Source organism: Rhodnius prolixus, unplaced genomic scaffold (assembly GCF_049639745.1).
Source record: "Rhodnius prolixus isolate KJV_2025 unplaced genomic scaffold, Rpr scaffold_9, whole genome shotgun sequence".
Lineage (NCBI taxonomy): Eukaryota > Metazoa > Arthropoda > Insecta > Hemiptera > Reduviidae > Rhodnius > Rhodnius prolixus.
The window spans coordinates 22,213,838-22,239,617 of NW_027411604.1; the positions used below are offsets into that span (position 1 = coordinate 22,213,838).

The window sequence follows — 25,780 nt, forward strand, 5'->3', positions numbered from 1 at the left end:
AATTCAAACGAGGAGTACTTCTGTTTACTACCATTTCCCTAATTTACGAGGAGGAATGCTTCGTAATGTAAAGGGATAAATTTTTCATTGTCAAGTGTCTCAAGATAGCACAACCAGAAAGTCCACAGGTTTTCACATTCATTGACTTTCGGAAATTTATCTATTCAGGTATTAATAAATAGGAAATTATAGTAGGGACGTAAATTGAAGATGGCATTGCTATCAGTTTCGAAGAATCATGTCATCAGTAATCACCTTATCATAAGTAAGGAATTGAGAGATGTCAATTCTTTTTCAAAAATTAGGTGGATTTAACTATAAACTACTTGTTTACTGATTTTTAATACTACACGCTCTTCTAAATATATGGATCAATACAAATTAGCAACGCAGAACGTGTAAATCTAATTAACAGGCTATCTTAATTGAGCTCCCATAAGTTCTGCATTCTTAAATAAATGTATTTTATAGACAGTACTGAACACAAGTTCTAAGCGATTAGTAGAAGTTACAGTGCCGAAGTCGAAAAATCTCGGTCACAGCAACACGACAGCAAGAAACCACGAAGGAAGGTTTCAAAGGGTTCACTTGGGTGAGTGTGAATTGAATGTACTGCCAGATGTTGTACGGTTAATATCACGTCTGTATCAAAATAATTTGTTTTTATAGTAAAATGGGAAACGTTGACACTAAGTTAAATTTTAGAAAGGCGGTTATTCAACTAACATCTAAAACTCAGGTATAATTAAATATTTTACAAAAAATTTAAATGTTATACTTTTATCTTTCTGAAGTAAGTACACTTAATTGTTATCATAAATTTGCTATCTTTCTTCTAATTTACTTAATCTTTTTTTAAACATGATTTTTTAGCCGATAGATGCAGCAGATAATACTTTTTGGGATCAGTTTTGGAGTGAAAATGTTACAAACGTGCAAGATGTATTTACACTTGTACCTGCCACAGAGATAAGGGCCTTAAGGGAAGAAGCTCCATCTAATCTTGCAACATTATGTTATAAAGCAGTAGAAAAAATGGTGCGAGCAGTTGATAATTCTTGCAGGACACAACAAGAACAACAGACAGGTTTTGATTTATTATAAAACTGCTTGATTTTGAATTATGACTTTTAAAAAGATATTGAAACTTTTATTGTAAATGTTATACTCATATATTCCATCATAAAAAAATGTATCAAATCTTTTGCTTTTAAAGTCCTTCGATTAGATTTGAAAGGAAAATCTGCTACCTACATTGATAGTTGTGCTATGTATCGACTGAACACTGCAGCTGCCGGGATTAGTGGTTCCACTGGCAAAATCTAACTCACCATCGCTCACCCACTTACGTGTTCAGCACATATCATTCCCTCTATTTTTATTTGTATTGAGATGACAGCATAAGAGTAGTTTGTATTGTTTCTGATGTAGTGCTAATATCATCTAAAGCTCTTAAGAACTGAGTAATCCATTTCTCCTCTAGGACCACTTTTACGAGTATATCTTGTAATCGTCACGATTACTTGCATCTGGACATGTAATGATTACATTGTTCAGTGAAGCCTGAAAACCACACAAATACAATATATCTGCTTGGTATTACTTGATGACTGCTTTTATCACTTAGTTATCTATATTTGAGTGAATTTTTAGTGGGAAGCGGAGGAGATATATAGTGTAAAAGCAATTCTGTTAAAGTGACAATATGTCCTGAATTTTTTGTGCTTATTTGATTGATTTGATTTTGAGTTATTTGAATTTTAACTTCTGTTAAAAAATTGATCTATTTACTAAAAAAAAAAAAATGCCTTCTACGTTAGTAATTTTCCAAATATCTTCTAAGAACCTCAGGGAAATAACTCCTGTGCTAGCAAAAAATTATTTAAATCCTTAAAGGAAAATATAAACCCTTTATTACGTTATAATGTATTAAAATTTTGTATAAAGTAATTCCTTCAATTCCTTGCTGTTTAAAGTAAATTTCATGATTAAAAAGTTATAAATTACTCTTTATTAGTTGCCTAATGTGTTTACAGTGCTAAACTGCGCGCGTCTGTTGACAAGAGTACTACCATATATTTTTGAAGATCCGGAATGGAGAGGGTTTTTTTGGACAAGCTTACCAGATAACTCTGGTGAGAGAAATGAGGAATCATCACCTCTAGCGCATTCACTTTTAAATGCTATATCAGTAAGTTATGTATTTCTTACCTTAAAATGGCACATTTTTGTTTTGGAACACATAATTGATCTCTTATTAGATTATTTTAAAGTAGGTAGTGTGAGAACATTTTCTTGCACGTCGGACAATTGTTGACTTTTAATTCTATGTTAGACGAGCCATCAACTTATATATGATTAATATAACATATATTAATGATAAAGAGTGGCCTTTTAGAAAGTTATAAGTTTGAATACGCAAAGGTGTAAATTTAGTGCACCCTCATGTGCACGACTTAGTTCTGTGGGTCTAAATAATTCTTATTTAAAATAAAAATTTTAATTTAAACTCTAAAAAATATAAGTTTAAAAAGAGATTATGAGCTTCTTAGCTAGAACTATGAACTGTAGGGGAAGATTCATCAAACTTCGTGCTCACTATGTATTTTGATATTCTGGGAAGACACTGTCCTGGGATCTTCCCTGTTTTAATAGAATTCAGGTTCAAGATCTTTTGTAAAAAAAATCTTATAGAGAATGAGATTTTTTTGTTTTGTTTCTAAATATTTCTAACAAATTGAAGAGACAATTTAAAGCCTGTGATATGAACGCGCTCACTTGTAAATAAAGAATTTAAACGAATTTATATTCATTTGTTAATTTTATGTATTTATTTGGTATTTTTTTGCTCTTTACACTGAACTCAGTTAGTGAATTCTTATTTTTGTATATTTAGGGGAAAATTGTGTACCTTTTGTCGTTTAATCAAAACCCTCTCTGAACTGAACTTTTAAAACGTAAGTTTTTGTTAAGGAGATTTACAGAAAATGTTCTTGTTGATCTTCTTGTTACCTTTTTTTTAATCTACACAGCGCCTAAACGCGGGGACCGATTTTCGTGAATGAGGTGTCATTCCTTTTGGAATTTCATGTAGATATGCCTTTTGGTGGTCTCAACGCTACATATGCAATGGGAAAGGTGTTAGCCCCACATTTATGGGCCCCATTTATAACTGCTATTACTAATAACTCTGTAAATCTTACCCCAAGCTTGATCAAATTTGGCAGAATGACGAGATTAGGGCTTCTCTACCATAACAAGAAAGCGCAATCCTGCCCTTACACCTATTACACCTATTGAAATTTAAGTTTCAATATCTCGCTTTACATCCATCGAATGTTGATGAAATCTTGTACAATTGTAGACAATAGTAGCCTCTAAATACGGGTACAGTATGAAACCACACAATGTATTAGTTTAGGAGATACAAACAGCTAAACTTTTCATACTTCAAAAAATTAATTTTATGTATTTATTTGGTATTTTTGTGGCTCTCTATATTAAATTCATTTAGTGAATGTCTTATCTTTGTATATTTAGGGAAATATTGTTAGATTTAAAATTGTATTTGCTGTACTTTCATAAAGCATGAGCTTTTCGTTTTTATCCATACTTCGCATTGTTGGACTTTAAATTTATAACTTTAATAACCTACTTTTCTTAAATAAACAACTTCTCTATCTCAAGAAAAGGGTTGTTGATTTGAAGACCATCGCCCACTAGATACCAGTCTTATCTGCTCTTTTCAGTGTTTTAGGATTTTATTCATTTTAAATAACTTTGAAACTTAGATATAAATTCTGATTAGTGCCTATTCAGTACCTGAAATGGGCAATTATTATTAAATGTTAGCTTGATTATTTTGGTTCCAAGTACGTAGAACAGTTTTATTTATTTACATCATTGACGATTTTGCAACTCAAATGTTAGTTATTAGTATAAAGCAAATTGATTTTTTTTTCTTCTTTCAGGATTTACTATTTTGCCCTGATTTTACAGTTGCAAGTAAAAAATCTGGACCGGTGAGTAAATTAAAAAATTGAAGTTTTTCTTTGTTACTGCATTTATTAATTAATCGGTGAGATGCCTAGCCTTTTTTCCCTTATTTACTACTATTTCCCTAATTTAATGATTTTTAAAGTGAAATGAATGGTTCTAATTATCTTGGTGTTTGTGAAATACACTTTGTAATCATTTCGTTAAATTCCTCAAATGTTCAATAATTGCATGCTTTCTTATACCAATGTGAAAATTCATATTGATTTTTAATTTTTATATTAAAATGATTCATCTTGAAAATAATTTATGATTTACACGTTAAGTGGGAATTAAGTGATTTTTTTTAAAAAAGCTTTCTTTAGTTACAGGATATCTTCTGTGTTTTCACCTTATGTCTTGTTTCTTTTTGAAGGACAAAGCTGAAGATTTACAGTCAATTGATAGCTGTGAATATATCTGGGAGGCTGGAGTAGGTTTCGCGCATTCTCCACCCCATTATACAACATACGATTCTGCCAGAACTGAACTACTGAAACTACTTCTTACTTGCTTCAGTGAGACTATGTACCAACCTCCTGTAGGTTAGTATCACATATTTATGCAATAATATTTTACGTTGGAGTTTTCTTTAAGCTTAGTAACATCTAAAATTGATTCATTGTTACTTATCTGTTCTTTTAGATTTACAGTCTGCACCAAATAAATGGGTTGAATATCTCACTTCAACTGAAAACCGTCATGCGCTTCCAATGTTCACATCATTGTTGAACACCGTCTGCGCTTATGATCCAGTTGGCCTTGGACTACCTTATAATCATTTGCTTTTCTCCGACACTGCAGAACCACTAGTAGATACAGCTTTGCAAATCTTAATTGTTACTTTAGACCATGATACTTCGTCATCACAAACATATGATGTGAGTATTTATTTTCTTTGCTTGTAATCTTGTGGAATTGTCATTTCGTGACTATAACTGAAGGTGGTTAAGGTTCGCTACAGATTACATAAAGTACTTCTGTATGCAACATGTTTAATTATCGTTTGATAAAATTGATCTGTCTTATAACATTCTTATATCACTTGAAAACACTTAGCTATCTCTGGCTTTATGTAGGTAAGCTGACATATTACCAGCAAACAGATCATTTTTATAGCTAAAATTTTTGCGGAGCCTTTTCTAATATTTAATATTGAAGCGTTATTTATGCAATAAATTTATTTTCTTCAGACTTTCGCCTATTTTGTTTCAGTCAAATTCACCAGATAATTTATTTATTAATTATCTGTCGCGTATACATCGGGATGAGGATTTTGGTTTTGTTCTGAGAGGATTCACAAGGTTACTGAATAATCCATTGGTTCAAACTTATCTGCCAAATTCAACTAAAAAAGTACAGTTTCATCAAGAATTATTAGTCTTCTTCTGGAAGATGTGTGATTATAATAAGGTATTTTTCTTGTACACAAATAGCCAAAATAATAACTAAGTAAATAATAAATTTTAGTATTGGTTTGTAGAAATGTTGTTTCTTTATTACTTCAGAAATTTCTGTACTACGTTCTGAAGAGCAGTGATGTCCTTGAAATTCTTGTACCCATATTATATCATTTGAACGATTCAAGAGCTGATCAGTGTAAGACAATTTGTACCTTTATTAAGACGTTTATTTGTATCATTTTTATATATATAAAATGTATATTTATTAACTTTTACAGCTCGAGTTGGACTGATGCATATTGGCGTATTTATTATACTACTCTTAAGTGGAGAGAGAAATTTTGGAGTAAGATTAAATAAGCCGTACACTGCAACCATTCCTATGGACATTCCAGTCTTTACAGGTTATTTATTTATGTTTTATTTTTATTATTTATTAAATTATTATCATTTATAACCTCCTTGTTTGGAAAGTTTTTACTTCACAAGACATTACCTGTCACTTTTTATTTTCGGAATGGAGTTTTTGCAGGATATTGCTGAAGTAATAAATCCGCAACGCTGGATAATACAATTGATTTTATATCTACAGAAATATGATTATTTTCTTTAAGTCCCGCCGATTCGAATTTGGATTCATTTTCAGAGGTGGTTTCTTTAAGTTAGTGTAGAATAATTTAAGAAAGTTTTCAGGGATTGCATACTAGATATTGTGGTTACCTGCCGGTTTAACCGGGAAGCAGTCGTACTTCTGATGGATGATAACCCTCCAATTACAACAGACTTATGGAGAACAAAAATAGTACTCGCAACATAAACAGTTAAAGTCATAAAATAAGCAGTTATCTTGTGTAAAAGAAGTCAGTCAAAACTGAGATAATTGCATAACAAGAAGTATTGAATGCTCTTTATTCTTTTATAAACTGCTAATTAGTTCTTTGTAATAAATAAAAATTTTGTTTAGTAAATTTTAAATTGGGTTTTTTCATTTTACTTTCGAACCTACAAGGTTATGAATGATTCATTTTTTCCAATTTTTGTCATCAGTTTTTGAGTTAACTTAGTCTGTTTTCTTTTACTCAGTCTCATTTATTTTTCACATTTTGTTCAGGCACCCATGCTGATCTCCTAATAACTGTTTTTCATAAAATTATTACAACTGGACATCAAAGATTGCAGCCATTATTCGACTGTCTTCTTACTATATTAGTGAATGGTAATTATTATTTTACATCCTTTTATACATTATTTATATATAAATATTGTGTATGAGTGTTATCTAAAGAATATCTAGGTTCCCCTACAATGAATAGTCCGCTACCGTACCCATGAGTCTGCTTTCACTCATATTGTGACCATGATGAAATACTCAAATAATGATTAAATTTTAAAAATTAATTTTTGTATTCATTTTTGTTCATTACAGTTTCTCCTTACTTGAAAACTCTGTCTATGGTGGCCAGTACGAAATTGTTACATTTGTTGGAGGCATTTAGTACGCCATGGTTTCTCTTCTCGTCGCCGTCCAATCATCATCTTGTTTTCTTTCTTTTAGAAATATTCAATAATATAATACAATATCAATTTGACGGTGAGGTTTTTTTTTATGTGTGTAAATAGTTTTAATCTTTTTGTTTTGGTTATTAATCTCAATATGTATCATTGTGCAGGAAATTCTAATCTGGTATACACCATAATTCGTAAACGACAAGTTTTTCATAGTTTGGCAAACTTACCTAGTGATTATGGTACAATCGCTAAATCACTTTCAAGAAGAGGAAGTAGCCGCCGGCACATACCCAGCCAAAGTGGACCGGAAAGTCCTTCAATGGAAGGAAGTAAGCCGGCACTTCCTGCAGAGCCTGGTACATTAAAGGCTACATTACCAGCAACACCAGGTAAAAAGCAGTATATATTTTACACAATTATTTGGGCAAATATATTAGTAGGATGAAAAAAAAAACATAATTGTTTCAGGTATAGAAAAAATGACTGGTCGTGAATCAGCTCATATGAGTCGTTCACCTATAGAGGAAGATGTACCAGATGCAGCTGGTGATTCGGTGGCATCTGAACTCTCTGTAAGTAATGCTTCTAATGAAAATAATAAAGGAGATGGTTCATCTTGTGAGAGTGAAAGTGGTACCAAGATTCCTCGGTCTGTATCACCAGTGCATACCGTTTCATCACCTAAGCAAGTATGTACAAAATTTGTTTTTAATCAGGCAAAAGTAATTGAGAACTGTAACTCTGTTATTTAAATATTAAATAATTACATAAAAAAACTCATTTATTATCTTGCTTTAACTATTTTTTTACTTATAAAATTTCAACTTATGAAATGGAATTATAGGATTCTGGTGTTGGAGGAGGAGCTAATAAAGTGGGTGGAGGAGGCCAATGGGTTCCTACCTCCGACTGGGTAAACTCATGGAAGAGCAAGCTACCACTGCAGACCATCATGAGGCTACTTCAAGTACTTGTTCCTCAAGTAGAAAAAATCTGTATAGATAAGTAAGTGTATTTAACATATATTTCTCTTTTTTCTCTTTCTCTTACTCAAGTAAATTTCGATCGAATGTATTGTGCGAAATTGAAATTAACAGAAGTATACGTGTATGTTTCGAGATCCTTTCATATTACGCAATATTATTTGTGCTGAATGGGAAGGATTATCTTGAAAATGAAAATACACTGAAAGTATAAGGCATGGTATACCATTTTAGTTCCATTTTCACCTTTGATGGTAAGGTTTAGACTGTAATCCGAGAACTTGAAGTGCTACTTTATTGATAGGAATTTTCCTTTTTTGAGAAATGGCTCCAACGATTTTCTTTACAATTCGTATACGAGGGGCACTACTTTTATTTTGAGCCTTGGCAACACTGAGTGTTGTCAGGTGCTAACTGACGTTTCCACTTGAAAGTTTGATATTTTTGACCATAACCTTCTTCAGAACGTTTTGTTATTTGAGCGCGATTTGTGTTGTTTACAGTCACTTGAAAATTGTGTCTCAGCGAAAAAATGGAATTAACTCGTGAAAATTTACGTGCAATGATTTATTACGACTTTCGACGTGGATTATCAAGACAGGAGTGCAACGATCAACTTACTTCCACTTTTGGCAATAAAGCCCCATCCTTTGCCACTGTGAAACGCTGGTATAACGAATTCAATCATGGTCGTCGTTCGCTCACCGACGAAAGTCGTGAAGGTCGTCCAAAATCTAAATAAACTAATAATGCAAGATCGAAAAGTGACATACTGTGAGATTGAGGCAACCTTAGGCATTAGTTCCACCAGCATATATAAAATATTGCATGATCATTTAGCCGTGAAAATGGTTTGTCCTCGTTGGATCCCACATAATCTGACAAAATCCCAAAAAGATGCTAGTGTCGATTGGTGCAAACAAATGCTTAAGAAATACAATGGCGGTGCTTCAAAAGACGTGTATAAGATTGTAACAGGTGACGAATCATAGATATATGCGTATGAGCCAGAAACTAAACAGCAGTCGACTGTATGGGTGTTTTAAGATGAACGAAATCCAACAAAAGTTGTTCGCGCTCGAAGCACTTCGAAACAAATGGTCGCCTGTTTTTTCGGAAAAACTGGTCATGTGGCAACAGTGCTTTTAGAAAAACGTAGAACGGTCAATTCTGAATGGTACACAACCATTTGTTTGCCGGAAGTCTTCGATGAAATGAGGAAAACAAACAAGCGCCGTCGGATCATTCTTCATCAAGACAATGCCAGCTGTCACACATCTCGTCTAACAACCGACTATTTGAGTACTCAAAAAATCGAATTAATGGGTCATCCGCCGTACAGTCCTGATTTGGCACCAAATGACTTCTTTTTGTTTCCGAACGACAAGAATAAATTACGTGGACAACGATTTTCGTTGGCAGAAGAAGCCGTTGATGCATTCAAAAACCATGTTTTGGAGGTGTCTCAAGCGGAATGAAAAAATGCTTTGAAAAGTGGTTCGAACGCATGCAGAATTGTATAGATCATAAAGGAGAATATTTTGAAAAACAATAAAGTATTTTCAATGACAAATTACTGTTTTTTTATTATTAGGCTCAAAATATAAATAGTGCCCCTCGTACCATTCCTCCGCTTATTACTGGTGGTTGAATAGAATAGAATAAGTTTTTATTGTGAAGAATGAAAATGTTACAATTGGAGTTGCGTTCAAGTAACAGCTCAAAATAACCTTATGCTTATCAAAATTTATAGCCTATCATTTAAAATTGTTGTATCTTATAAAACAATTTCATAAGAGTAAAGAACGTAAAGAGTATTTATTTATATATCTAAACTGTAACTTACTGATGGCCTGATCAGCTTCCTAATAATATAAATAATCATGTTTAATAAAGTTCAAAGTTAGCATAAAATTTGTCAATTAAAGTTGTAACTTGTCTATTGAGTGAGAGAAAGATGTTTTAGTATTAACAGCAGATTTTTTTTTTAAAGAATGTTCAAAATTTATGATAAATTGATTTTCTTAACAGAGGTTTGACCGATGAGAGTGAGATACTGAAGTTCCTTCAGCATGGAACTCTAGTAGGCTTACTTCCGGTACCTCATCCGATCCTCATACGTAAATATCAAGCGAACTCTGGCACTACAACATGGTTCAGGACATACATGTGGGGAGTTATATATCTCAGGTAATTTTTTTTTTTTTTAATAACTGAATACAATTTTTACATTAGGGCAAATGGGCTTTAACGAAAACAAGAGATACATTTTTGCTGCTCAGAAATTAAAGTCCGTTCATTAATTAAAAATATTTTAGATTAGAGCGCTACTGGGAGATAGCAGCCCTGTCAATGCGGCTTTACTCATTTTATGAGGCCAATTCATTTAAATCATTGCCCTAACTTCTAATTTCGTTATTAGCTCCGAGAAAATGTCTCTCATATAAAACGACTACAAAACTCTTGGTTGCCATACCACCCAATGCGACCTACCTCACGTTTTTCTTACATCATTTATTTCCATAGTTTTCTACGAATGAAGTATAATCATAAGCTAAAGTTAGTGATCATTTTGGGGCATGAGGGCCGAAATTCTCCTAATAAGAGATCCAGTTATTCCAAATATGATTTCTCTCATGAGGGAAATGAGGGTTATGCTTGTAAATGGATCTCCTTCTATACCTGCATTTTATCAACGTAACAAACAGAACATAGCATTATCATTTATTGCTGAGATAACACTTAGATGAGGTGCTACAACGCATATGTATTACCGAACTATGGAGTTAAATTTTAAATAACATCTTAGCTTTAAGTAAAGTATGTATGTTGAATGAATGTCTTCTGTCATTAAAATGACATGTTCTAATAAAGCTAATAATTAAAACTGCCCGAAAAAATAAGAGCCGCTTTTCTAGGCCTCTTTGCCCAATAGTTTAAAGATAATATAATTTCACTATTCATAATGGTAAAAATGTATTGAAAGTTACTAATATTTTCTACAGGAATGTTGATCCACCAATTTGGTACGACACCGATGTAAAACTGTTTGAAATTCAGCGAGTTTAGAAAAGGTAAATTATGAACCAAGGCCTTTTTGTTATAAATATATATTAAAAAAAATAATTTTCTACAATAAGCGGGCCAACAGTATTGCATGTGCTAATATTTTCATATACTTAAAGCTTTATGTTGATTCCATGATTTTCAATTGGCTATATTCTAGACGTTCCCTGTGTCAGATCTCATTTAATCGCTTAGTGATAAAAAAATTGGTACTTTTACAAATTTACAATAAATGAAATGTTATTTTTATTATTATTATTATTTTTTTGCAATTGAATAAAATTTTATTGTATATACCTCAACTTTGTAAAGATGGATGTATTTCTGCTAATTTACTAGTCATAATAAATTACATAATAATTATTTATGTAAAAACATTTCTTAAACTTAAAAAATTTAATATGCATAGATACATATTTAGAAACATCTGATTTTAAGTTTGAAATTTGTATGTATGCTATCATAGTAGTAAATTTTGTACACTCGAAATATGAGAACAAAAAGTAGAATAAAGAATATCTTATTTTCAATACAAAATTATAATTTTTAGATTTGAAATTATTTTTTTAAAAAAAGCTGATTACAAAATTGATGAAGATGTCATTGACTGCAAAAAATTTAACATGAAACACACATCACTTTTTTTTATTGAATTCTCAAGTTTCTAAGACAAAGGAAAAATCTAGTTTGAATACTTTCACAACTTTTTTTTTTTACCACAATTCTTAGTTTCACACAAACTTCGATTTTTGATTAAAAAGTGGTTAGCCTTACTGGAATCGAAGATTATTTGAGCCACTCTTGGAAGGCGGAAATGGAGAATGTATGGGTGAGAACAGGACAGGTGAAGTAAGGCACTGGTCTTCATGCACTGGTACTGCTGGGGAGTAATTCATATAAAAACTATATATTCGTAATTCATATGGTTAGCTTTAATACAGTACTATCAGGAAACGTCTTCCTAGAATCCCTCCGAAATATCTATTTTAAATAATGGAAGACAAAAATAAAAATAACTGATTAATGTCTGAGTTGAAATTGTAGTGATATACGAAAACAGTTCTAAGAAATAATTACAGCAGTGAAGGACAATACACAGTTAAGATCGCGGAAAAGTAAAGAAATGTCAAGGAGACTACGTTTTCACGAACCCTGAGAAAAATAGGATTAGAAGCAAAAACTCATGTCAAATGATTGCTTGTATACTTATTCCAATTCTACGCATCAGCGACAGCCATCAGATATTCAATTATATCCTTCGCGAGCACCTTCAGCAATCGCTCAACCTAGGATTCGTCGTTGCAATCAAGTTCTCAACTATTCATGTAAATTCATAATCAAGACTTAAGCTATACTAGCAATACTAGCTATCACATTTGTGATTTATACGAAGGAATGTAGTCTGGTCGTTACCTTATGTTTATCCTATCCTTATAACAACACGTCTTTCTCAATAACTTCTCACAATAACGTTCAACACTTTACAAGTTACACGAATAATAAATATCAATCGTTCTAGAGGTTAACACTTCCAGTCAAACTTTTTTCTGTTACTTCGATAAAAAATATCACTTACGATTGTTAATTTTTAATAAATATTATATATATATATATGTTTGTAATGTGTACATCAATGTTTAGCTCTTACGAAATAAATTGTTGATGTAAAATGTTTGGTATTTATGTATGTAGGTAGTTTTAAGTCCTTAACACTCGAAATTTTAGCAACATATTTAAATAAAGCCCTTTACATAATTGACATATTGCTGAAAAAGTATAATTGTGTGCAATATAATGTACGATTATTAAGCGTGGATATTAAAAGAATACCATTGCAATAGTAAAAAGAAAAGGTTATATCCTCGATACATCTTTCTTTTAGAATATTTATTTATCGAGACGATTAAAAAATTGTTTCATATTTTGCATGTGTCTAAATAATTCTATTCTTATAAAAGGATGTTGGAACTTTGGAACAAATGAGAAGCTCAGTCACTTATGTGAGTCACACCCGATAAAAAATAAAACATATTTGGAACTGATGCACATTTTAATAAATTTTGATCAACTAGTACCAAAGAAGTTCAGAAACATTCAGGTTCAATACGACTCAGCAAAGCGATGTTAAAATTTTCCATAAGTAAGGTATTTATTTAAGCCCAGATACTGTATATTTCTTAAGTCCTGCTTGAAGAAAGCCTTTAGCACAATTATTCTACTTGAAGCATGAAAAATTAAAAATAATCCTACTGGGAATTATATATAACGAACGAGAGGGCCTTATAAGTCAAGCTACAACCTTTGATATAACTAATGAGGCGAGACGAATGGAGTTATGTCAACAGTAAGGGGGTCACGATACGCAAGCCTCAAGGCATGAAAGGTAAAACGTAATAGAAAAGCAACTGATATAAGCTCTATCACTTAGTCAGCAAATGTAATGTGTGCTAGTATGGTAATTAAATCTCAACACCAAACCGTTGAATGTTTGAAAAGGTTGAGGATCCGAAATCGGACAGAAATATAATACATAGGTACTAAAACGAAATCTACGATATTATCCAACACTGTGGATTCTATAGAAAGTTTTTGTATTTATTAGATTTTCTTTAATCTTTTGGGATTTTTTTGAATAACATGTTAATAACTGAAAATTGCACTTTTTCATGACCTATTTCTTTAAATTCATATTTACATCCTATTAATATTATAATATAGGAGTTGAGGGTCGGAGCTAGCAAGATCTTAATAAATCAAAAGCAGCAATAAATGAAAGTTATTCAACAAGAAGCAGCATAGATGGTTGACAAAGCATATTTAGTCATGTGCAAATTATAAAGGGTTATATCTTACGGTTTTCCGTATATAAAAAAAAAACAAATTGAAAGTATTAAATTTATTAAAACAATAGATTTGCACATTAAAAGGGTCAACTCGACCCAGATTCATTTAAAAGTTTACTAGTAATTTCAGCTAATGAAATAAGGATTGCTTCTTCAGTTCTTATTGTGCGGGTACCTTGATTAGGACAAGTATTCAGATAGTGATCAAATAAGAGAGAAACATCTTCTACATCTAATCTTTCATCTGATTCTAGGGCAAATTCAAGTCCTTTTAGTCCACCAAACATTATAAGTAAGTGTATCTTTTTGTGTTTCTTTTCAAAATTGACATTATTAATGGCGATTCCTTTGTCAGAAGTACCAATACTAAGGTTATATCCCTTTTTGTAGGGACAATGTGCGAAGACGTCAGAAATTGTAGCAGCTAGTCGTACTTCGTATCCCCAATAAAGACCTAATTTACGTCTTGGTTCTGTAGGCGAAACAACTACTCCGTTTAGTTTATGTGAGCCTTGATTTTTAGGCGGTAACATCACAGTAACTCTGGTTCCTGGTTCTAACTTTTTATCCAGTTTCACTTTATTAGTTAGGCCTATTTCAGCAAAGGATTTTTGGCCATTCTTGTTTGTTTTATCAGTTACAACGCCCTCTCTATAATGTGATTCAAGTAAAATATTAAATACTGGTTCATTCAGTGTGAAATATTTTTTAAGGACGTAAAAAGTTTAATAAATACCTGTAAATTGATATCTGATTTGACCTGAAATGATGAGGCGCTTCAACTGGATTTAGTAAACCAACATATCTCAAATCATCATTTAAGGGATAAAGCAATTTACGAAGATACTGCGGACATTCTAAGTATTGTAATACTTTAGCAAAAAATTCACAATTGTTCCACGTAATGTTTTCATATTGTTCTTCATCATTTTTCTCATTTAGCGAGCTACAGGTATCATCAAACACAATTATCTAAAACAAACATTTCAAAAGAGGATAATTAACAGGTTGAAGGCCATTGAGGGCATTATACTAATTTCGAAAAAATCGTATTAAACTGAGAGAAGGAAACCTAGAAGCAATCTCTCAAACATTCCTAGTAAGTACCGGAAATTCTTTAGAAATATAGGTTTTTCAGCAAAAGTAAGTAACCTACTTTAAGCAATCAAACGTAGGAAAAAGAGATGTACTAGGTAAGATTCAAACAGGTGCTCCATTAAGCACAGTTTTTGTTCATACGATTCACTGATACAATTGTAAAATAAACCAGGTAACAACTTAATTTTCAAATCTAATAGTTCAGGCCTTCTTTGTGAAATAGTTTATTCAGAGGTAGAATAAAAAGCCACACGATCTAAAGGATCCATAGTGACTTCCTTAAGTGCCAGTAGTTGTAATTGGCTGGGGACAACCGCAAAATATACGAGTTTGAGAAATAAGCTAGAGTTTGCTAGATGATACGCTACCAAAACATATTTAACACACATACTTCTTCTGGAACATCATAAATATATGAGTTGTCAGCGCAACTTGTTAGGCTGGGACAATGCATTGGCACAATAACCCTGGAGTGACCCTTCTTCTAATAACTATAGAAAATGTGTTTAATTTTAGTACTTACTTCGTCGACATTATAAATACAAGCAGCTCTTGCTATTTGTCCTATAACATAAGTTTGAAGTTCAGGACATTGCACTGTATCCAATATTGATCCCGGAAGAGCTATACTAATAGTTTTAACAGTCTTATTTAGAACAATATCATCAGGCTTAACTTCTTTTTCGTATGTCTCTTTTTCGATCTCTTGCTGAAGTTCCTGATTTTTTTTTAAATATTCTTCTATCTCTTTACTTTTCCTCTTTTTCTTCAAGGCATGTTGTTTTCTCCAATCTACTTGCTTACGGACCGGTGCCATAATAGATTAAGAAATCAAACACAAACCTCTAAAACCAAAGACCAATCTCACTAAACTTAAGGGAACTTTACAATTGTGGCAACCTTGATTTAACCTACCATAAACAACACCATGCTTGTGGGCAAGTTGCACTTGCTGTGTGACGTGGGATACTTCAATTTTTGAATTTGGAAAATGGTTACTCTTAGAATTGCTAGAATGCAGGCTATAGAGTCTGGGACCACAATGTATAATATTATTTTGCATTTGCATACATGACATATTATGAGTTGTCAGTTATTGTACACTTATAAAGGTGCATTTTCAAGTCAAGGTGTAAGTTCCATGATCCATGAATTAGACCATTTATTTAAAGATAAATCCTAAACCAGGAAATTTTATTTTTATTACAACTTTAGAGTAAATTTCAGTTTATGCAATCGCAAAAAATCTCCTAGAAGGCAATATAGAGTTCACCATATTGGCTTTTAATCCTCATAAAAACCAACTACAGTTTTCAAACCAATTTATTGCAATAACTTGTTCTTTCAATTTAAAAGCTGAGATTTTCTGTATGTGGTATACTGTACTATTCCTTGTGGTACTGGGTTCGATTCCCGGTCAAGGCCTTAGATTGTATTTAATGTTTAATACGAGAACTTTATAGTAAAGTATGTTTGCTAGTCGCCTCCGTCCACGATACCTAATTTGGATGTTGGACGTAAATCCCGCTTGAAAAAATAGGCATTACTTTACTTTATTATCGATTTTTTTCAGGTGAGAGGAAGGTGAAGACACAGCTGAAAACAATATGTGAGCCAGAGAGGTTCAGAAACGGCACATTAGAAAGTACTTAAAAGGACCATCCCGACTAAAGATGTACAGCAGTTCATACGGAAACCTAGAAGTTGCTACTAAGTGTAAGAAGAATTTCGTTTAAATTTATAGCTTAATTGAAAATTTATGTCTTTTCTCACATAATACTCAGAAAAAAAAAAATTGTCTGCCAAAACGTTCAGCAAAATAGATACCTTTTAAATTGGACTACAAATACATTATCTAAACCCAAAAAGTATTAGGAGAGATCTGCTAATGCTTCCAGATACTATGAGAAACATTATTTGCCCAAAATCTCCGATTTTCAGTATGATAGTTTTAGGATTAGCTCAGGTTGTTTGAGATTATCTCCAAGTGTTGCCTGATCCACTAGAATAGGCTGAATTTACCAGCAGTTTTATATATCTAATCTATGGCTACTACCACTACGGTAGTTTCTATCTATTAAGTCTTCAATCAGCTGCTACCATTTATCAAAGTCTAGAGAAGACAGAGATTTACACTGAAAATATGTAATTTAGAAATTAAGTTTGAAACAAAAGCAGGGCAATACATAGGAATAAGCCAATAAACAAGTGTCATCAGTCAATTTTTATTTTAAACTCATTTTGTCATATCTTATTACAAGAACGGGCTATCAAATTGTGCTTTCTCTTCACTTCAGTCTTCTAAAGGCATTTAACTAGAGAAAGACGGGTAATTTCTTCTTTTTTTTTGTATTGATTTTACACGTATGTTTACAGTTTATATGAATGTAATTTATATCTTTTTAAACTTGCGCTACAAACTAAAAACTAAAAAAAAAACATTCATTTCCCATTTCTGCAATATTTACTCTTCTATCATAAATCCTTAATTCCAATCCTTTAGGTACAAATTATAACTAAAAAGAGTAATAATATCTCTGGTTAGAAAATAATCAGACATTTTCTAAAACATAATTTTCATCTTAGGCTTTAGAAAGAAATTTAATTTAACTTCAATACTATTAATTTCTGTACTGAAAATTAAAAAAAAAAGAAGGTTTTGATCGACATCCTCTGGAAAATATGAAAAAGTAGACGGTCGCCAAAATCACGGAGGGATTCAAAATTAATGAGGGACTTACATGAATGCCTTTTCATATCTTTTTTAAAAAAACCGATTCAATTCTTTTCTAAAACATTTCTTATCAAGATACCTTCCTAAACTAGACACCAACTACCTATTTACAAATAATAAAAAAACAATATATATATTTATATAAATAAATAAGGAGTTTGATTGTAAATAAATAATAAAATGTTCCTTACTTATGAACTAAAATGTAAGATTTATATCAGTCTGTTAAATTGACTTTTCAAATTATAAGTTTCAAAGACATTTTATAAAAATTTTGAATATCAAAATTATAAATAATAATTTTTTTTTTTAGTTTTCCTCATCATTGATATATTTTGAAAATTATAATGATTTGTGGACTTACTCTGAACTCATACAAAATTTTAAATTTATATTTTTACATTCTCACTTCAATACTTCTTTTCAACACTTGTTTCATTTTAACTTCCTGAATTGCAACAATGCTATTATATAGCATAACTTATTTAAATTGATTTTTAATTTAGATTAAAAAGCAATATTAAAATTGATAAACCAATTTTTTTTTTTTTAATATTACAGTTTTTATTCAGTAAAATTGATTACAAAAAGTGGTCATTATCAATAGAGGAAGTGTGATTATCGTTGGTACAATTATTATTTTTAGCATTTTACAGAGAGAGAAAAAAATATTAAAAAACTGGTTTTAATTTAGGGAATAATATCTACAAAAGTGTTTAGACGATTTAAACATTTCATCTTTTCAAATAACACCAATGACATTTTTAAAATCCACGTATTCAACGCACGCTTTTTTCATTACACCATCTCCTATTAATATTATTATGCTATTTTTAGTTTTGTTTTAAATAAAAAGTAAGAGGGAAGGGATTAGCTATGAGGTTAGCATACTGGACTCCCACGCGGAGGTGGAGGGTTCGAATCCAGCAGCTGACCCTTAGATTTTCTCTTCCTAGGAGCTTTTTACAGCTCACTGTCCGGTGATGGACAGTGTTGTCTGTAACGAGAGAACACTGTCCGGAGGCCGGCAGTGCACTGGAAAAAGCTCCGGGCGCCAATAACCATAGATGTTGACGCGCCTTAAATCATAAAAAAAAAAAAAAATAAAAAAATAAAAAGTAAGAACGCAAACGCTAAGTTTCCAAACAGGAAAAGGTATTCTAAATGAAGAAGAATCACCAAAGATGAAATCATTTTTGATTAAATCAGATTTAAACCAAACCCTAAAGGAGTATTCACATCATCTATTAACAGAACAAAAGATAAATAGATTCTTCATAGATCGGAATGATTATTGATCCACTTTAAGTTATTTCATGTTTACTAGGATTTAAGGAATCTTTCCTTACTAATACTGAAAGGACTGTGCGACAGATTATTGGAACAACATTATGCAGTGGAAAACTTAGAAAGAGCAATTATTCTTGGTAGTCACGATTTAAAATACGGAAAGAAAATACCTTACCGAAAATGAAACTTTTGGGATGACCTTGTTAGAAGGCCGCAATCTAAATTATTTATACTTTCACATAAAAAAAAAGAGTTTAAGACTTTCCGGTAAATGAAATTTACCCTGCAATTATCGTGATGGAAAATTATTGAATATTCATGATAACATTTTTCAGTATCTAAATGAACAATTAAAAAACCCATCAGAATCTTAATAAACTAGTAACATACGAACATTAAAAATAACTAAATATTCAATTAGATAGAATATATTTCATAAAAAACATTTTTATTTCTAGTGCAGATATATATTTATTTTGTACATTTTAATACAATTTTAAGGAAATAAGAGTGCTACAATTTTTGCAAGCAAATAGGGATTTTGATGCTTCAATTTTTTCTTATTATTAGGGAAAAAATTAAAAAATTGCAACATCACAGTATGAAGCAAGGGTTAAGTTTTAAGTTAAAATGTACGAAGACGTAAGCTAAGTGTAAAAAATAAATAAATAAATAAAAAAATAACTATAACTGTTTCATAATTTGAATGTAAAGTTATTAATACATAAATATTTGTTTTAAATATCTTCAAGTTTACAATAAGAATGATTTTAATTAACCACATTGAATAAATAATTATTTTCTTTCAAACATTTTTGTTTAAAGTTTTGAGTTTTAATAAAAGCTTCTTTTTAAATATCATTTTAAAAAACAGACCCTTTTTATATGAAATTTTCTTTCTCATGTCTGTAGCCCATAACTTGATAAAGTGGTTTAAGTATATTTCAATTAGTTTAATGCAGAATTAATGGTTACCTGGAATTTTAACGATTGTTTAAAGTGTGGGCTTTAGAAATCAATTAAGAAATTTTAAATTACAAAAATGGAGTTTTTCTCCGTAAATTTCAGGAATCCTCAGCGAGCTAGATGAGTCCATTTGACTCATTTGAAAGAAGTATCAATGCAAAAATAAGCTAACTGAAATAGCTAATATCAATAATTAATTAGCTTCACACAATTTGCTTGCTTCAGAAGCAGAACAACAGTTGAAATAGAATTGTGTCTTATTATATTACATTATAATGGAAGAAAATGTAAATTAGGAAATATTTTGTTTTTTGGAACAGAAATAGATTTATTATTCTTTCACTGAGGGAACAGTGCGTTCAAATTGGAATTACCATTAGAAATAAATTTTTCAGAATCTTAAAGCCCTAATTTTAGTAATAAAGCCTCTGAAGAAAATATGCATTATTCAACATTTCAGTTTTTCTTATGAAAAAATTTATACTGGTATATTTTATTACATTTTTTATGTTACCAAACATTATTATATAAAAGAAAATATTTTCATTGCTTTCATAGCTTTTTTTTTTTTTAAATCTGACGAAAAATTAAAAAAAAGTATTCTATCAAAAATTTGGCGCACAAGTTTCTAGATATGCATTGTTTTTAAATTGTTTGAAAAGTATGAACAATCAAATTTTATATATATTTTGTTGCCTAATTAGACTAAATATTGGCTTTAAAATTATGCAAATAAATAATGGACTACCCTGAGATTACCCTGAGTTTCCATAAGAATAATTGTAATTAAATGAAATGTTCCGTTTAAAGAAAAAAAATTCATACGAATATCTTTTCATGTAAATTTCTTTTCTACATAATTTATAAAATGAAAGGAAAGGTACAAATTAACAAATAAGAATGGAAGATCTTTTGTCCTACACGTCCGATAATATCAAGGCATTTAATATATTCGTCATTTAACGCTTAATTTCATGCAGGAACTTGTTTCAAAACATAATACTGCTTTTTTGTTTTTATTTTTAATTATAGAAAGTTCATTTCATTTGAAACTACGATTTGCAGCAAATCAACCGATAATACTGGAATTCTAAATGTATCAATTCAAAACTGTACAACAATAATCATAATAAAAGATTCATTTTTATCTTAATAAAAATAAACTTGTATTAGAAAAAAAAAAAAAAATTGAACTGATTTAGCTGATTTTTAAAAATTATTTCATTCGATCATTTAAATAGAATATGTGGTTTTCATCTCCTTTTCGTATAAATACTTTGATTACTATTATTTAGCAAATATGCTATAATAGGATGGCGGAGGAGTTGATGCATTCACTGCAATATGGTACGGTGGTGGAGGCGCTGTGATATCTGTAGATGATATTTGAGGACTTGCTGGTGGAGCAACTGATACACTAGCCGATTCTAAACGTCCAATCGGTGATAATACCACGGCATGATCAGTTCGTTTTGTAAGTGCACTCCATGTCCATGAACTAGCAATGTATAGCACAGGTGTAACCATATACAGCACAGCCAATCCAACATTACAAACTCCGAGGAAAACAAGAATTTCTTCCACTCCATCTCCTTGCACCTAATATACAAGAGAATTAATAAAGTGATAAATAAAATGATTTTGGCACATTAAGAGTGTTAACGTTTATATGAGCGACATCACGACATATCGTTCATACAATTATTTCTAGTTTGTTTTTAATTACTATGAGCCCACATTGCCGTCCTAATTATTCAAATAACATGTTCATTAAATACTTCATTTAAATGTGATCGACATGCAATTCAAGTTGTTTACAATTTTGTCATACTTGAAGTCATAAGTAATTAGACTTTTAAAGACAAAAAAAAAAAAAAATAAATAAATAAAAAAAGAAATAAAAAATTAAAATGAAACTCTTATAGCATATGTTGCTTTCAGTTTCGGAAAAGAAAAATTTTTTTTACCGGTCTAGAATCTTATAAAAATCTTATTATTAATAATCCTGGCCCGCTGAGAAACAACTGCATTCCTATTACCACCTATATTTAGTTTACTACTGATTGTTTGAGAACCTTTTTTTAAAATTACAATTGCACTTATTATAATAATGACGGAAGGGTTTCAAAAAAATATTTTCTTTGAATTAATGCAATTTTTACTGCCGGCAGTGCATTGAAAAAAGCTGAGGTCGACAAAGACCTCACATGTTGACGCTAATCAAACAAAAAAAAAACTAAATAATAATAATTACAATGATTATCAAAAAGTTGTTTTTTTAAAACCTAACTTTATAAATAAGAAAATTCAGAATTCAAATAAGAATTTTGAAAAAAATTACTAAAATGGCAAGAAATTTGAAATAGAGTGTTACCTTTCTTTTTATGACAAATACGACTGAATTAGTGAGCACTATGATAAGAAAGTACTTTAAAATGGAGTATTTGTAATTGTTGGAAGGTACATTTAGCCTGGAAGTATTACTGTTCAATTGCTGAGGATCCCGCCTTTGCCTTGGCGATTCAATTGGTGACTCAAGATATACAGAACTATCAACTTCTACTCGAGTTGGAGATCTCATGCGGTCATTACCATACCTGCAATTGATGATAAAACAAAATTAAAAAGTATCTCCTCTTCAATCACAATTCAAGAAAAATTGTAACCTGTAAGTCGCTCCTAGAATTTTAAAGTGAAGAAAAAAAGTATCCTTAATTTAGTGTGGTCGCACATCTGACGAACCTGATCTATCACTTCGTAACTAAAATCTGAAGGACGCACCGGCAGTGGACTTTGTTAGGAAGTCTTGGACTTTTAAATGCCACAATGACTTCTTCGCAAACAAAAAATAAAATGACATCCTACCAGCAAAGGATTTGTTGTGGCGATGAGGTGAAACTCTTTGGTAAGAGTGCTAGCATCAGCATTCTTGGTATTAACCCGTCAGTCATCCAGGATAGAATCTTTCCCATTAAAGTTTCTAGAACTCTGGTGAAAATACTCTAATCTCAATGAACTAGCATCTTCTGAAGTAACAGCTCGGCTAAAGGCTTGAGCGATGCTTCAAGTCGATAATTATTAATTTATGACAAAGAATTGTAGTTCTTGGTTAATCACATTTGTATGCGGCAAGTGGCAGGGCACAAAATCATATAAGATGCGGAGATGAATTCTCAAAGAATTTTTTAGAGCATGAGCTCAAGATCTGCACAACCCACCATCCTTAAAAGTTATTGCCCTGCCTTAGCGTATCGTTTTTTGTAGAATAATTTATTTTTGAGTGTTTCTTTGGAACTACTATGTAAATAATGAGGAAGAGTGACGAATTGTGATTAAAAAAAAAAAATCCTAAGAAAATGAATAAAATCACAACAGTTTGAGATTTAATTTTTACAAAAAAAAAAATTACGTGTAGGTTGGCGAAGCGTCGTGTTCTTCTTCTTCTTCAGGTGGTAACGTTATTTCCACAACGTGATGATGCTGGTAAGGATCTGAAGCAGCAGTAGAAGCTGTGGTAGTAAAGCCAGTGGACTGTTGCTTCAAGCCAATTCCACCGCCTCTACCCCACCGTCTACCTGTACCACCTAGAATTTAGAAATATTCTGTCACCAAAGTCTCAAAATGAGAGTGAAAAGAAAAATGATCATAAAATTCTACTCATTAGCTCCAATAAATTATATTAGAAACAGAGAATATTTTGAAATAATACAAAAATAAAATAAAAGAAGGGATTATCTCAGTGGCTGCTCGTTGGATTCTCGGAGATTCTAGGTTCAAGTCTCGCTGCCTGCCGTTTGATTTTTTTGATGAGTCTCTTCCATTTCACTGCCTGGTGATGGACCATGTTGTCAGAAACAATAGAGCAATGTCAGCAAGCAGGCTTTTAGCCTAAAGAAGGCTGTGACCGAAGACTGTCATGAATTTTTTTTATAGACCCGACCAACAGGTAATGATAATAATATCATTCGGAAATAAAAAAAAAACAGTTAGAAGTTAACCTCAAAAGAATGTAGAAACATATTTTAACAAAATAAAAGTCCCAAATCCCCTTCTGGTTCATGACCGAGTGATAAGATTTTAGTACTTCTGTGTTCTTTCCCTTATTGGAAATCAGCAGCTAAATCTTAATGTAAACTGATTTTTAATAATAGGAGTGGAGGTATTAGAGGTTCCATTAGCATTCTCAACCAGTCCTGTCCAAGAAGAATTTCTCTAAGAGAATATTTACAGTAACTATTCGTAATTCATTCCGCAATTTGCATGGAAGCTGTTAATGGAAACGAAATGAAGGCCACTTTTATCGGATCGAAGAAAAATAGAAGAAAAGTCGGAAGGAGTGGATTAATTTATCACCTTTAAGGATTAATTGAAATCCAGCGACTCTGGGCTGATTTAGACAAAAGGTTAATTAATCAAAGCTAGAATCCTACATGTAATTCATGTAATGGATTTAGAATAGAAAATTGGACTAGCTCCAAAAACAGTACATGAAAGATAATAGAATAACAATATTTGTTCCTAGGATGTTTGTTAGGTTTGAAAAGCATCTAATGTGTTGATTAATGTTATCAGCAATAAAAATCATGCATATTAGAACACCTTAACAAAAACTTGTAAATATAATTAGTTTTTAAAGTTCAATAAACTTTAAAATGGGCCAGACTCCAGTATGTTATTGACAACTTACTCACAGGGAATGAAAATTGATTCATTCATTTATTTATTTTAAAGAAATGAAAATAATGGACTGTTTATAAAGTGGATTATGTTGCTATATCATCTGTGATGGAAATTTTCTGGTTTACTTTTATGCCTAAATGAGAACTAAGTACATTAACAAGTATCATAATAGCAATATACATTATACTTATATTAAATGCTACTTAAGTGAAACTTTAACTTTCATAAATGTCATTAAAAAATGGAATAATTATGAGATAAACATTGAAAATATTTTTGTTAATATGCAAATACATAATACACAAACTAATTTTTTATCATATGAATTATCATTTTTCAAGACTTTCTCAGAACAAAGTTGTAAGTTTTTAACGCTATAATTTTGGAAAAAGTCTTAACGGTAGAAAACATCAAGTGTTTATATTCGATTGGATACAACTTTCATTAATATTTCAAAATCTGTTTTTGCAATAAAGTTTTCACAATAGTAATTTTTGAGGACCCTCAAAGTATTGAGTGTTAAACTTTAATAAAGAAGGAGTTGCTAGAAAAATACTGCCGAATAATTATCTCTAAAAGAATGATAAATGTGACGTTTTTATTTTATCTAAACCATTAATACACTAAACATTAAAATAAAAGTTAAAGTAATACTTTACAGTAGAGAATTGTGGATGACTCTTGAGTCTTGTAGCGTGGCTCTCCCGAGACCACGGTATAATTTTCAGAATTCAATCTGAGCCTTCAGGTTTCTATAAGAATAACAATAATAATAATAATAATAATGAACTATTCGTGCTTATTTACTTTCTTTTAACAACTTCCTAAACGTAATGAAATATTTTTAATTTCTTATAGTCTAAAATTATAGATTTTCGCTAAGAAAACAAATAAAAAGGTGAAATTTTATTTTACGCACGTGTGGACCAACTAAGTGACGAAGTAACTGCCCACATCTTCGTCCATGTCTCTCAAGAGGTGACAGATTAGAAATTAGGTGTCTAATTGGGGTTTCACTGCAATAACCATTGGAATAAAATCCTAATTGATTATTTCTGAGAAAATAATAACATCAAAAAAAGGGGAAATAATTATAGCTATAAAAATTGAATTGATATACTGGTTATAAGGCAGGCAAGTTAAACATGAATTGTTTCAGAGACATGCGTACAC

The 25,780-nt window shown here is 31.2% G+C and overlaps 3 protein-coding genes and 1 long non-coding RNA gene across 4 annotated transcripts; 2 read left to right on the forward strand and 2 right to left on the reverse strand.

Annotated features, from left to right (window-relative positions):
• The first annotated feature begins 566 nt into the window (after nt 1–566).
• Nucleotides 567–12,591, forward strand: LOC141454052 (protein HID1). Its single transcript, XM_074127838.1, has 16 exons — nt 567–739; nt 874–1,087; nt 2,037–2,191; nt 3,972–4,022; nt 4,412–4,580; nt 4,681–4,916; nt 5,251–5,448; nt 5,544–5,634; nt 5,717–5,842; nt 6,550–6,654; nt 6,865–7,029; nt 7,109–7,336; nt 7,416–7,636; nt 7,792–7,952; nt 9,962–10,120; nt 10,936–12,591. The coding sequence occupies exons 1-16, from the start codon at nt 674–676 to the stop codon at nt 10,997–10,999; spliced, it is 2,409 nt and encodes an 802-aa protein (XP_073983939.1). The 5' UTR covers nt 567–673; the 3' UTR covers nt 11,000–12,591.
• A 1,286-nt stretch (nt 12,592–13,877) lies between these two features.
• On the reverse strand, nt 13,878–15,907 carry LOC141454056 (putative methyltransferase C9orf114 homolog). The gene is made up of 3 exons (XM_074127849.1): nt 15,461–15,907; nt 14,576–14,811; nt 13,878–14,490 (listed from the first exon to the last, which is right to left on the reverse strand). Exons 1-3 carry the CDS (start codon nt 15,752–15,754, stop codon nt 13,926–13,928), a joined length of 1,095 nt encoding a protein of 364 aa, XP_073983950.1. The 5' UTR covers nt 15,755–15,907; the 3' UTR covers nt 13,878–13,925.
• Nucleotides 15,908–15,930: 23 nt separating this feature from the next.
• LOC141454066 (uncharacterized) lies at nt 15,931–17,823 on the forward strand. Its single transcript, XR_012458381.1, has 2 exons — nt 15,931–16,069; nt 16,511–17,823. It is a non-coding gene; the product is annotated as an uncharacterized lncRNA (long non-coding RNA).
• LOC141454061 (uncharacterized) lies at nt 17,141–25,780 on the reverse strand. Its single transcript, XM_074127857.1, has 4 exons — nt 25,527–25,780; nt 23,337–23,511; nt 22,302–22,524; nt 17,141–21,526 (listed from the first exon to the last, which is right to left on the reverse strand). The coding sequence occupies exons 1-4, from the start codon at nt 25,561–25,563 to the stop codon at nt 21,215–21,217; spliced, it is 747 nt and encodes a 248-aa protein (XP_073983958.1). The 5' UTR covers nt 25,564–25,780; the 3' UTR covers nt 17,141–21,214.

What these genes read in the sequence shown, in the direction of transcription:
- LOC141454052 (XM_074127838.1), top strand. Translation starts at nt 674, where the DNA reads ATGGGAAACGTTGACACTAAGTTAAATTTTAGAAAGGCGGTTATTCAA. An exon ending in CGTCATCACAAACATATGAT is followed by an intron (nt 4,917 to 5,250) that starts GTGAGTATTTAT and finishes ATTTTGTTTCAG; the next exon opens with TCAAATTCACCAGATAATTT. An exon ending in CCGTTTCATCACCTAAGCAA is followed by an intron (nt 7,637 to 7,791) that starts GTATGTACAAAA and finishes ATGGAATTATAG; the next exon opens with GATTCTGGTGTTGGAGGAGG.
- LOC141454056 (XM_074127849.1), bottom strand. Translation starts at nt 15,754, where the DNA reads ATGGCACCGGTCCGTAAGCAAGTAGATTGGAGAAAACAACATGCCTTG. An exon ending in GTATTTATAATGTCGACGAA is followed by an intron (nt 14,812 to 15,460) that starts GTAAGTACTAAA and finishes TGTTTGTTTTAG; the next exon opens with ATAATTGTGTTTGATGATAC. An exon ending in AATCAGATATCAATTTACAG is followed by an intron (nt 14,491 to 14,575) that starts GTATTTATTAAA and finishes ATCACATTATAG; the next exon opens with AGAGGGCGTTGTAACTGATA.
- LOC141454061 (XM_074127857.1), bottom strand. Translation starts at nt 25,563, where the DNA reads ATGTGGGCAGTTACTTCGTCACTTAGTTGGTCCACAC. An exon ending in GACGCTTCGCCAACCTACAC is followed by an intron (nt 22,525 to 23,336) that starts GTAATTTTTTTT and finishes CATCAATTGCAG; the next exon opens with GTATGGTAATGACCGCATGA. An exon ending in TATTTGTCATAAAAAGAAAG is followed by an intron (nt 21,527 to 22,301) that starts GTAACACTCTAT and finishes CTTGTATATTAG; the next exon opens with GTGCAAGGAGATGGAGTGGA.